We start from the raw sequence: 12,538 nt of genomic DNA on the forward strand, positions 1-12,538 counted from the left end.
ATGGACTGGACTCTCACTATTATGTTAGATCCACTATGGACTGGACTCTCACACTATTATGTTAGACTCACTATGGACTGGACTCTCACTATTATGTTAGATCCACTATGGACTGGACTCTCACACTATTATGTTAGATCCACTCTGGACTGGACTTTCACAATATTATGCTAGACCCACTCGACGTCCATTGCATCCGGTCTCCCCTAGAGGGCGGGGGGGGGATCACCCACATATGCGGTCCTCTCCAAGGTTTCTCATAGTCATTCACATTGACATCCCACTGGGTTGTGAGTTTTTCCTTGCCCTTATGTGGGCTCTGAACCGAGGATGTCGTCGTGGCTTGTGCAGCCCTTTGAGACACTTGTGATTTAGGGCTATATAAATAAACATTGATTGATCGATTGATGTTCTTTACAAGTGTATGTAAACTTTTGACCACGACTGTATGGAAGACTTATTATTACTCAAAAATTGAACCATGCAGTCTAACTGGTTATAGGGGGGAAAAAGCTAAAAAACAACAACAACAACAAAAAACAGTTAAAAGGTTTCTCTTATTCACGCATACATACATCTTACACACACAGAGAATAACACTCCACTGCACGTGTACGTGTGTGTGTGTGTGTGTGTGTGTGTGTGTGTGTGTGTGTGTGTGTGTGTGTGTGTGTGTGTGTGTGTGTGTGTGTGTGTGTGCGTGTGTGTGTGTGTGTGTGTGTGTGCTACTGAGGTAATTGCCTCCTGTGGCACGCCAAGTGCAGGCTCAGTAAATAGGATTAAAAGCATAAAAACGTTCTTCCTACTGTCTTTGTGTCCATGCGACTACACTTGGAAGTCGGTCCCAAAGTGTCTGCTCTGCGCTTCAGTCATAGACAGATAGGTGGTCCTCATACCGGGCGAGTACTGTGTGCACAAACACAAAATACATTTTAGAAACATTTCATCATATATTACAAAAAAAAAAAAATCATCATATTGGGAGAGTTCAAGCCGGTACAGCAGAAAGGAGTCGATTTGAAGAAAGCCACAGTTATACTCACACGCTTGCGCCTACATTGCGTCTGTAGGTCGAAGGTCACACAGCTGAGGCATAGCATGCGCACGCACGTTTAGGCTTTGAGGGGTGAGGTTCATGCACTTTGCATTGCGTAATGCAAAAAAGGAAGAATGGAAACAGAATGGCAAAAAAAAAAAAACAGAAACAGCTAAAAACGTACCAGTTTTAAAAGTCTCGAGTGGAAAGAATACAAAATGCAAAGAATGATACAAACGGGTTAGTTCCATGCAGGATTAATATTGTAAAATTGCAAAAAAAAACAACAACAACAACAGGACAAACAAGCAAAAGAAAAGATATATACAGTACAGAGGAACAATGTATAACAATGGCGAGCATAATGTATCCCACCGGGCACCGTTCCAGTATTACGCACCCACTCCCATTGATTACTAGTTATTATTATATTATTAATTACAACTATATTGAGTTTTTCCTTGCCCTGATGTGGGATCTGAGCCGAGGATGTCGTTGTGGCTCGTGCAGCCCTTTGAGACACTTGTGATTTAGGGCTATGTAAATAAACATTGATCGATTGATATGTCATTACACTAATTATTCATGAATTACCTGACTGACGGATGCACTTTCTTACGTGTCAATGTAGCCACCGGCCGCAACATTACAATTAAATCCAAAGCAAAAACTTATAAATAAAATAATGAAAAAAAAAATGCCTAGTTGTTTAAATTTAGACCATGATTTGTTTGTTTTTGTCTGAACATATTTTATAATTGTTGTATCATACCAATCTGAATGTTCTTAATGAATTGAACATTTACAGCACTTTCCATCTTTTATGAATTTTCAATATATATTATTTTATGAAATTCAATTATATATTTTTTTAGCGTTATTGTATTTGAACGTATTTATATCATTGAAATAGTACTATTTATTTTGTATTTTTATTTCGGATTTTAAATATTGAAAATGAATAACATACATTTAAAGTTAAAAAGTTTTAATAGTATTATTACACACGTCTATTGTTGTAGTTGTAGTTTGCAGTGGTGGTTTGTTTGTTTTTGACTGAATCTATTTTATAACTGTCGTATAAAATGTTTTGTTTAATACATATTATATTTACAGTACATGTCATTCATATATCACTTGTTCAATATATATTATGAAATGGAATTAAAAATTTATTTAGCCTTATTATTTATTATTTTATTATTATTATTTATTTCTTACATGTAAATGTACCCACTGGCCACAATATTAGGTACACCAAGACAATTAAATCCAAAGCAATAAGACTAAAAATACCTTTATACTTATAAATAAAATAATGGAAAATAAAAAGCCTAGTTGTTTAAATTTAGACTACGATTTGTTTGTTTTTGTCTGAACACGTTTTATAATGGTTGCATCATACCAATCAAAATGTTTTTAATGAATTAAACATTTACAGTGCATGCCATTTATATAGCACTTTTCATCTTTTATGAATTTTTCAATATAATTAAATTATGTATTTTTAGCATTATTGTATTCAAACTTATTTATATCATTCAAATGTTACTATTTATTATGTATTTTTATTTCAGATTTTAAATATTGAAAATTAATAACGTACATTTAAAGTAAAATAGAGTTATTATTACACATGTGTATTGTTGTGGTTGTAGTTTGCAGTGGTGGTTTGTTTGTTTTGGACTGAACATATTTTATAACCGTCGTATAAGTATTATTTTTTTTTTAATAAATATTCTATTTACAGTACATGTCATTCATATATCACTTGTTCAATATATATTATGTAATGGAATTACATTCCTTTTTTTTTAAGCATCATTATTTAATTATTTTTTATTTCTTACATGTAAATGAACCCACTGGCCACGACATTAGGTACACCGAGACAATTAAATCCAAAGCAATAAGACTACAAATAACTTTATACTTATAAATAAAATAATGAAAAAAATGCCTAGTTGTTTAAATTTAGACTACGATTTGTTTCTTTTTGTCTGAACACATTTTATAATTGTTGCATCATACCAATCAAAATGTTTTTAATGAATTAAACATTTACAGTACATGCCATTTATATAGCACTTTTCATCTTTTATGAATTTTTCAATATAATTAAATCATATATTTTTAGCATTATTGTATTCAAACTTATTGATATCATTCAAATGTTACTATTTATTATGTATTTTTATTTCGGATTTTAAATATTGAAAATGAATAGCGTACATTTAAAGTAAAATAGGGTTATTATTACACACGTGTATTGTTGTGGTTGTAGTTTGCAGTGGTGGTTTGTTTGTTTTGGACTGAACATGTTTTATAACCGTCGTATAAAATGTTTAAAAAAACAAAAAACATTCTATTTACAGTACATGTCATTCATATATCACTTGTTCAATATATATTATGTAATGGAATTACATTCTTTTTTTAAGCATTATTATTTAATTATTTTGTATTTCTTACATGTAAATGTACCCACTGGCCAGGACATTAGGTACACCGAAACAATTAAATCCAAAGCAATAAGACTACAAATAACTTTATAATTATAAATAAAATAATGAAAAAAATAATGAAAAAAATGCTTAGTTGTTTCAATTTAGACTACGATTTGTTTGTTTTTGTCTGAACACATTTTATAATTGTTGCATCATACCAATCAAAATGTTTTTAATGAATTAAACATTTACAGTACACAATTTATATTGCACTTTTCATCTTGTATTAATTCTAATAATTTAAATATTTTTTTTAGCATTATTGTATTTAAACTTATTTATGTCATTCAAATGTTACTATTTATTATGTATTTTTATTTTGGATTTTAAATATTGAAAATGAATAACGTACATTTAAAGTAAAATAGTGTTATTATTACACACGTGTATTGTCGTGGTTATAGTTTGCAATTTGACTGACCATATTTTATAACAGTCGTATAAAATGTTTAAAAAAATAAATAATATTATGTTTACAGTACATGTCATTCACTTGTTCAATATATATTATTTAATGGAATTACATTACATTTTTTTAGCATTATTGTATTTATACTTATTGATATTATCAAATTATTGTTATTTATTATGGATTTTTAGTATGTATTTTAAATATTGAAGTTGAATAACATACAATTAAAATATTGCACAAGTAAATTATTATGTTTTTAGTTTGCATTGGCTTACAACTAATAGAGCTGTTCCTAAATTTTTTGTAATAACACAAGGTTCCTCCGGTAGGATACAATTATGCAAATATATTTCCCAGCACATACAATACGGCACATTGTTATTCCACACAGATAAGGCCTATTATTCCTGGATGTGAATGAGGAGCTTTGGCCGCCTCTTATGTTCCAACGTATCTCACAGAGACAATATCCATTTTTTTAAACAGTGGTCCACATTGTCTCTTCTATACACTTTCCTCCTCCTCCAGTCATTTAAATTCTATCAAGGTACTAATGCAGTCTTTGCCCACACAGTCCGACAGAAGCTTCATTATAGAGAGAGGGCACTTAAAGGAGAAAAAAGTGTGGATTTACTAGAGTTGTCTATTATTTAGCCGTGGGGGGGATGCATGACAGGCTTCTTGATTACCAGATGAATATGTGATACTGGGGAGAAACAATGCAAACTTGTGTACTCACGTGTGATTTCATGCAGCTGGTCTAATTAATTGCATTGGTGCAAAAAAAGGCAATTTGAACCACTGGTGAAAATTAGAGCGTGCATGCAATTTACTAAATGCCCTGCAGAGGGCAGTGTGCCACTATTTGCACAGCTACTTAACCCTTCCTGTGTGTAGTGAGGGTTGTGTGCAGCACTGTGCAACATGGAGTGTTTTTGTGTGAAATAAGCAAGGTCAGGTGTGTTGTCGTGGTCACACTTGAGACACCAGGGCCGTGTAGGGCCAACGCACCGAGGGCGGCGGGGATCCTCTCCCGATCAACGGAACATTCTCGTAGCGAGGGCTCCCTCCAAACAGCATGGACTGATTCCTGGGACATAAAAGGGGAGAGGAAAGTAGTGAGATCGAACAAAGATATACCAAACACATTGTGTTTTGGTATGTTTGTGTTTTTTTTTTTTTTTTTAGATATATGCATACTAGTTTTAACTATTTTGCTGTTCTAGTTTTTATTTTTATTTATTTTTTGTATCTTTTTTTATTAAATTTTTATTATTATTTATTTTTTTAATACACTGTAGCACTTTGAGGTTGTTTATTCAATGTAAAGTGCTTTTTACAAATAAAATCTATTATTAGGGACCGAATGTCCCTTTGGGACAGAGGACCCTATTGTATTTGAGCTGTAATTTGACCCCCTTAACATGCTTCAAAACTCACCATATTTGATACACACATCAGGACTGGCGAAAATTGCGATCTAATCAAAAAACCTAGCCCCAAAACTCAGTGCCCCCTAGGAAGAAAACACAGACAAAACTGCCTGTAACTTCCAGTAGGAATGTCGTAGAGACATGAAACAAAAACCTCTATGTAGGTCTAACTTAGACCTAGATTTCATACACTGACATCTTTCAGCAAAAATCAACAGGAAGTTTGCAATTCCCCCTTCAAAACAAAAGTTTTGTAAAAACAGTCACCTTTGCCTCTTTGAGCTATAATTTGACCCCCTTAACATGCTTCAAAACTCACCAAACTATTAGGGACCGAATGTCCCTTTGGGACAGAGGACCCTATTGTATTTGTAAGGTTTTATTATTATTATACAGCCGCCTCTTTGAGCTGCAATTTGACCCCCTTAACATGCTTCAAAACTCACCATATTTGACACACACATGAGGACTGGCGGAAATTGCGATCTAATCAAAAAACCTAGCCCCAAAACTCAGTGCCCCCTAGGAAAAAACACAGACGAAACTGCCTGTAACTCCCACTAGGAATGTCGGAGAGACATGAAACAAAAACCTCTATGTAGGTCTAACTTAGACCTAGATTTCATACACTGACATCCTTCAGCAAAAATCAACAGGAAGTTTGCAATTCCCCCTTCAAAACAAAAGTTTTGTAAAAACAGTCACCTTTGCCTCTTTGAGCTATAATTTGACCCCCTTAACATGCTTCAAAACTCACCAAACTATTAGGGACCGAATTTCCCTTTGGGACAGAGGACCCTATTGTATTTGTAAGGTTTTATTATTATTATACCGCCGCCTCTTTGAGCTGTAATTTGACCCCCTTAACATGCTTCAAAACTCACCATATTTGACACACACATCAGGACTGGGGAACATTGCGATCTAATCAAAAAACCTAGCCCCAAAACTCAGCGCCCCCTAGGAAGAAAACACAGACAAAACTCCCTGTAACTTCCGGTAGGAATGTCGTAGAGACATGAAACAAAAACCTCTATGTAGGTCTAACTTAGACCTAGATTTCATACACTGACATCCTTCAGCAAAAATCAACAGGAAGTTTGCAATTCCCCCTTCAAAACAAAAGTTTTGTAAAAACAGTCACCTTTGCCTCTTTGAGCTATAATTTGACCCCCTTAACATGCTTCAAAACTCACCAAACTATTAGGGACCGAATTTCCCTTTGGGACAGAGGACCCTATTGTATTTGTAAGGTTTTATTATTATTATACCGCCGCCTCTTTGAGCTGTAATTTGACCCCCTTAACATGCTTCAAAACTCACCATATTTGACACACACATCAGGACTGGGGAACATTGCGATCTAATCAAAAAACCTAGCCCCAAAACTCAGCGCCCCCTAGGAAGAAAACACAGACAAAACTCCCTGTAACTTCCGGTAGGAATGTCGTAGAGACATGAAACAAAAACCTCTATGTAGGTCTAACTTAGACCTAGATTTCATACACTGACATCCTTCAGCAAAAATCAACAGGAAGTTTGCAATTCCCCCTTCAAAACAAAAGTTTTGTAAAAACAGTCACCTTTGCCTCTTTGAGCTATAATTTGACCCCCTTAACATGCTTCAAAACTCACCAAACTATAAGGGACCGAATGTCCCTTTGGGACAGAGGACCCTATTGTATTTGTAAGGTTTTATTATTATTATACCGCCGCCTCTTTGAGCTGTAATTTGACCCCCTTAACATGCTTCAAAACTCACCATATTTGACACACACATCAGGACTGGCGAAAATTGTGATCTAATCAAAAAACCTAGCCCCAAAACTCAGCGCCTCCTAGGAAGAAAACACAGACAAAACTGCCTGTAACTTCCAGTAGGAATGTCGTAGAGACATGAAACAAAAACCTCTATGTAGGTCTAACTTAGACCTAGATTTCATACACTGACATCATTCAGCAAAAATCAACAGGAAGTTTGCAATTCCCCCTTCAAAATAAAAGTTTTGTAAAAACAGTCACCTTTGCCTCTTTGAGCTATAATTTGACCCCCTTAACATGCTTCAAAACTCACCAAACTATTAGGGACCGAATGTCCCTTTGGGACAGAGGACCCTATTGTATTTGTAAGGTTTTATTATTATTATACCGCTGCCTCTTTGAGCTTTAATTTGACCCCCTTAACATGCTTCAAAACTCACCATATTTGACACACACATCAGGACTGGCGAAAATTGCGATCTAATCAAAAAACCTAGCCCCAAAACTCAGCGCCCCCAGGAAGAAAAACAGACAAAACTGCCTGTAACTTCCGGTAGGAATGTCGTAGAGACATGAAAAAAAACCCTCTATGTAGGTCTAACTTAGACCTAGATTTCATACACTGACATCCTTCAGCAAAAATCAACAGGAAGTTTGCAATTCCCCCTTCAAAACAAAAGTTTTGTAAAAACAGTCACCTTTGCCTCTTTGAGCTATAATTTGACCCCCTTAACATGCTTCAAAACTCACCAAACTATAAGGGACCGAATGTCCCTTTGGGACAGAGGACCCTATTGTATTTGTAAGGTTTTATTATTATTATACCGCCGCCTCTTTGAGCTGTAATTTGACCCCCTTAACATGCTTCAAAACTCACCATATTTGACACACACATCAGGACTGGCGAAAATTGTGATCTAATCAAAAAACCTAGCCCCAAAACTCAGCGCCTCCTAGGAAGAAAACACAGACAAAACTGCCTGTAACTTCCAGTAGGAATGTCGTAGAGACATGAAACAAAAACCTCTATGTAGGTCTAACTTAGACCTAGATTTCATACACTGACATCATTCAGCAAAAATCAACAGGAAGTTTGCAATTCCCCCTTCAAAATAAAAGTTTTGTAAAAACAGTCACCTTTGCCTCTTTGAGCTATACTTTGACCCCCTTAACATGCTTCAAAACTCACCAAACTATTAGGGACCGAATGTCCCTTTGGGACAGAGGACCCTATTGTATTTGTAAGGTTTTATTATTATTATACCGCTGCCTCTTTGAGCTTTAATTTGACCCCCTTAACATGCTTCAAAACTCACCATATTTGACACACACATCAGGACTGGCGAAAATTGCGATCTAATCAAAAAACCTAGCCCCAAAACTCAGCGCCCCCAGGAAGAAAAACAGACAAAACTGCCTGTAACTTCCGGTAGGAATGTCGTAGAGACATGAAACAAAAACCTCTATGTAGGTCTAACTTAGACCTAGATTTCATACACTGACATCCTTCAGCAAAAATCAACAGGAAGTTTGCAATTCCCCCTTCAAAACAAAAGTTTTGTAAAAACAGTCACCTTTGCCTCTTTGAGCTATAATTTGACCCCCTTAACATGCTTCAAAACTCACCAAACTATTAGGGACCGAATGTCCCTTTGGGACAGAGGACCCTATTGTATTTGTAAGGTTTTATTATTATTATACCGCCGCCTCTTTGAGCTGTAATTTGACCCCCTTAACATGCTTCAAAACTCACCATATTTGACACACACATCAGGACTGGCGAAAATTGTGATCTAATCAAAAAACCTAGCCCCAAAACTCAGCGCCTCCTAGGAAGAAAACACAGACAAAACTGCCTGTAACTTCCAGTAGGAATGTCGTAGAGACATGAAACAAAAACCTCTATGTAGGTCTAACTTAGACCTAGATTTCATACACTGACATCCTTCAGCAAAAATCAACAGGAAGTTTGCAATTCCCCCTTCAAAACAAAAGTTTTGTAAAAACAGTCACCTTTGCCTCTTTGAGCTATAATTTGACCCCCTTAACATGCTTCAAAACTCACCAAACTATTAGGGACCGAATTTCCCTTTGGGACAGAGGACCCTATTGTATTTGTAAGGTTTTATTATTATTATACCGCCGCCTCTTTGAGCTGTAATTTGACCCCCTTAACATGCTTCAAAACTCACCATATTTGACACACACATCAGGACTGGCGAAAATTGCGATCTAATCAAAAAACCTAGCCCAAAAACTCAGTGCCCCCTAGGAAGAAAACACAGACGAAACTGCCTGTAACTCCCACTAGGAATGTCGGAGAGACAAGAAACAAAAACCTCTATGTAGGTCTAACTTAGACCTAGATTTCATACACTGTCATCCTTCAGCAAAAATCAACAGGAAGTTTGCAATTCCCCCTTCAAAACAAAAGTTTTGTAAAAACAGTCACCTTTGCCTCTTTGAGCTATAATTTGACCCCCTTAACATGCTTCAAAACTCACCAAACTATTAGGGACAGAATGTCCCTTTGGGACAGAGGACCCTATTGTATTTGTAAGGTTTTATTATTATTATACCGCCGCCTCTTTGAGCTGTAATTTGACCCCCTTAACATGCTTCAAAACTCACCATATTTGACACACACATCAGGACTGGCGAAAATTGTGATCTAATCAAAAAACCTAGCCCCAAAACTCAGCGCCTCCTAGGAAGAAAACACAGACAAAACTGCCTGTAACTTCCAGTAGGAATGTCGTAGAGACATGAAACAAAAACCTCTATGTAGGTCTAACTTAGACCTAGATTTCATACACTGACATCCTTCAGCAAAAATCAACAGGAAGTTTGCAATTCCCCCTTCAAAACAAAAGTTTTGTAAAAACAGTCACCTTTGCCTCTTTGAGCTATAATTTGACCCCCTTAACTTGCTTCAAAACTCACCAAACTATTAGGGACCGAATGTCCCTTTGGGACAGAGGACCCTATTGTATTTGTAAGGTTTTATTATTATTATACCGCCGCCTCTTTGAGCTGTAATTTGACCCCCTTAACATGCTTCAAAACTCACCATATTTGACACACACATCAGGACTGGCGAAAATTGCGATCTAATCAAAAAACCTAGCCCCAAAACTCAGTGCCCCCTAGGAAGAAAACACAGACAAAACTGCCTGTAACTTCCAGTAGGAATGTCGTAGAGACATGAAACAAAAACCTCTATGTAGGTGTAACTTAGACCTAGATTTCATACACTGACATCCTTCAGCAAAAATCAACAGGAAGTTTGCAATTCCCCCTTCAAAACAAAAGTTTTGTAAAAACAGTCACCTTTGCCTCTTTGAGCTATAATTTGACCCCCTTAACATGCTTCAAAACTCACCAAACTATTAGGGACCGAATGTCCCTTTGGGACAGAGGACCCTATTGTATTTGTAAGGTTTTATTATTATTATACCGCCGCCTCTTTGAGCTGTAATTTGACCCCCTTAACATGCTTCAAAACTCACCATATTTGACACACACATCAGGACTGGCGAAAATTGTGATCTAATCAAAAAACCTAGCCCCAAAACTCAGCGCCTCCTAGGAAGGAAACACAGACAAAACTGCCTGTAACTTCCAGTAGGAATGTCGTAGAGACATGAAACAAAAACCTCTATGTAGGTCTAACTTAGACCTAGATTTCATACACTGACATCATTCAGCACAAATCAACAGGAAGTTTGCAATTCCCCCTTCAAAATAAAAGTTTTGTAAAAACAGTCACCTTTGCCTCTTTGAGCTATCATTTGACCCCCTTAACATGCTTCAAAACTCACCAAACTATTAGGGACCGAATGTCCCTTTGGGACAGAGGACCCTATTGTATTTGTAAGGTTTTATTATTATTATACCGCCGCCTCTTTGAGCTGTAATTTGACCCCCTTAACATGCTTCAAAACTCACCAAACTGGACACACACATCAGGACCGGCAAAAATTGCGATCTAATCAAAAAACCTAGCCCCAAAACTCAAAATTGCGCTCTAGCGCCCCCTAGGAAGAAAACACAGACACAACTGCCTGTAACTTCCAGTAGGAATGTCGTAGAGGCATGAAACAAAAACCTCTATGTAGGTCTAACTTAGACCTAGATTTCATACACTGACATCCTTCAGCAAAAATCAACAGGAAGTTTGCAATTCCCCCTTCAAAATAAAAGTTTTGTAAAAACAGTCACCTTTGCCTCTTTGAGCTATAATTTGACCCCCTTAACCTGCTTCAAAATACCTCTAATTTTTTTTTCTTTCTTGTTTTTGAACACTGACTTTTTGCAGTGTATATTGAGTAAAACATGCTTGGAACTAGAATATCAACTGTTGCAAAGCTATGTCATTAACACTCACAAGTATAAAAATAATTTTTTAAAGTAATAATTTCTTCAAGCATGAAAAAAAAAAAATCATGATGCCGAGCGCATATCATTATGTCAAGATAATGGCACTAGCATTTACTTAATTTAAGAATATTTTTCAACATATTGAGCAAAAAGGTCTCTTTTTTTTTTCTACCAAGAAAAGTGCACTTGTTATTAGTGAGAATATACTTATTTTAAGGTATTTCTGGGTTCATTGAGGTTAGCTAATTTTACTTGTTTTGGAAAGTCTTGACAAGCCGAATTTTCTTGTTATATTGGCAGATAATTTTGATTAGTTCAAATAAAATACCCCTCATTTTTGTAATTTTTTTTCTTGTTTTTGAACACTGACTTTTTGCAGTGTACTCCATAGTGGAGTGTTTCGTTATTATTGGAAGTCTGTCTGTACAAAGGAATGAATAGTGTAAAAAAATGGACAGCTGGTGATAGATAGCCTTACATGTATTCTGGTGGAGGCAACACGTTGGCTGCAGACTGAGGAGGAGGAGGATGGAGGCTGGCCTGGCTGTCAACACTGCTGGCGTAGCTGCAGAAACTGTGGACGTTGGACCTTCTCGGGTTGTCGGACATGCGTCGCGCTTGAGGGTTGAAGGGGTCCTCTTCATCGATGTCGTCGTACTCTTTGTCTCTGCATGGCAATCACAGACGGCGGAGTGAGCGGGGGGGGGGGAAAGTGCACGTACGAGCACTTGTGCAGCGCTGCATTGTGGGTAGCAGTAGTAATGAGATAAGGGGGTCGCCCCGCGCCGACCTGCTGCCCATTAGTGTCCATACTCGGAAAATAGCACACAGCATGGTGGAGAGTGCACACGCGGCCAGCAGAGAGAACAAAGCCAGGTAGAGGAGACCTTCTACGCCATCATAGCACACACCCATTAGGGCGTCAAGGTAGTCCTGCAAATACAAGCAAACGTACAAAAAATATTATTATGGTAATCAATTTGAATAATTAAAGGGGCTGTTTGCAACC

The 12,538-nt window shown here is 36.7% G+C and overlaps 1 protein-coding gene across 1 annotated transcript in view; it reads right to left on the reverse strand.

Annotated features, from left to right (window-relative positions):
* Positions 1 to 699: 699 nt before the first annotated feature.
* Positions 700 to 12,538, reverse strand: part of LOC133642348 (protein tweety homolog 2-like) — a 146,274-nt gene continuing 134,435 nt past the window's right edge. The window contains exons 11-14 of the mRNA XM_062036482.1: positions 12,320 to 12,462; positions 12,008 to 12,196; positions 4,967 to 5,045; positions 700 to 906 (exon numbers count right to left, since the gene is read on the reverse strand). Coding sequence (XP_061892466.1) covers positions 826 to 906; positions 4,967 to 5,045; positions 12,008 to 12,196; positions 12,320 to 12,462 — 492 coding nt within the window. The 3' untranslated portion in view covers positions 700 to 825. The remainder of the gene's footprint in view (positions 907 to 4,966; positions 5,046 to 12,007; positions 12,197 to 12,319; positions 12,463 to 12,538) is intronic.

Source organism: Entelurus aequoreus, linkage group LG25 (genome assembly GCF_033978785.1).
Source record: "Entelurus aequoreus isolate RoL-2023_Sb linkage group LG25, RoL_Eaeq_v1.1, whole genome shotgun sequence".
Lineage (NCBI taxonomy): Eukaryota > Metazoa > Chordata > Actinopteri > Syngnathiformes > Syngnathidae > Entelurus > Entelurus aequoreus.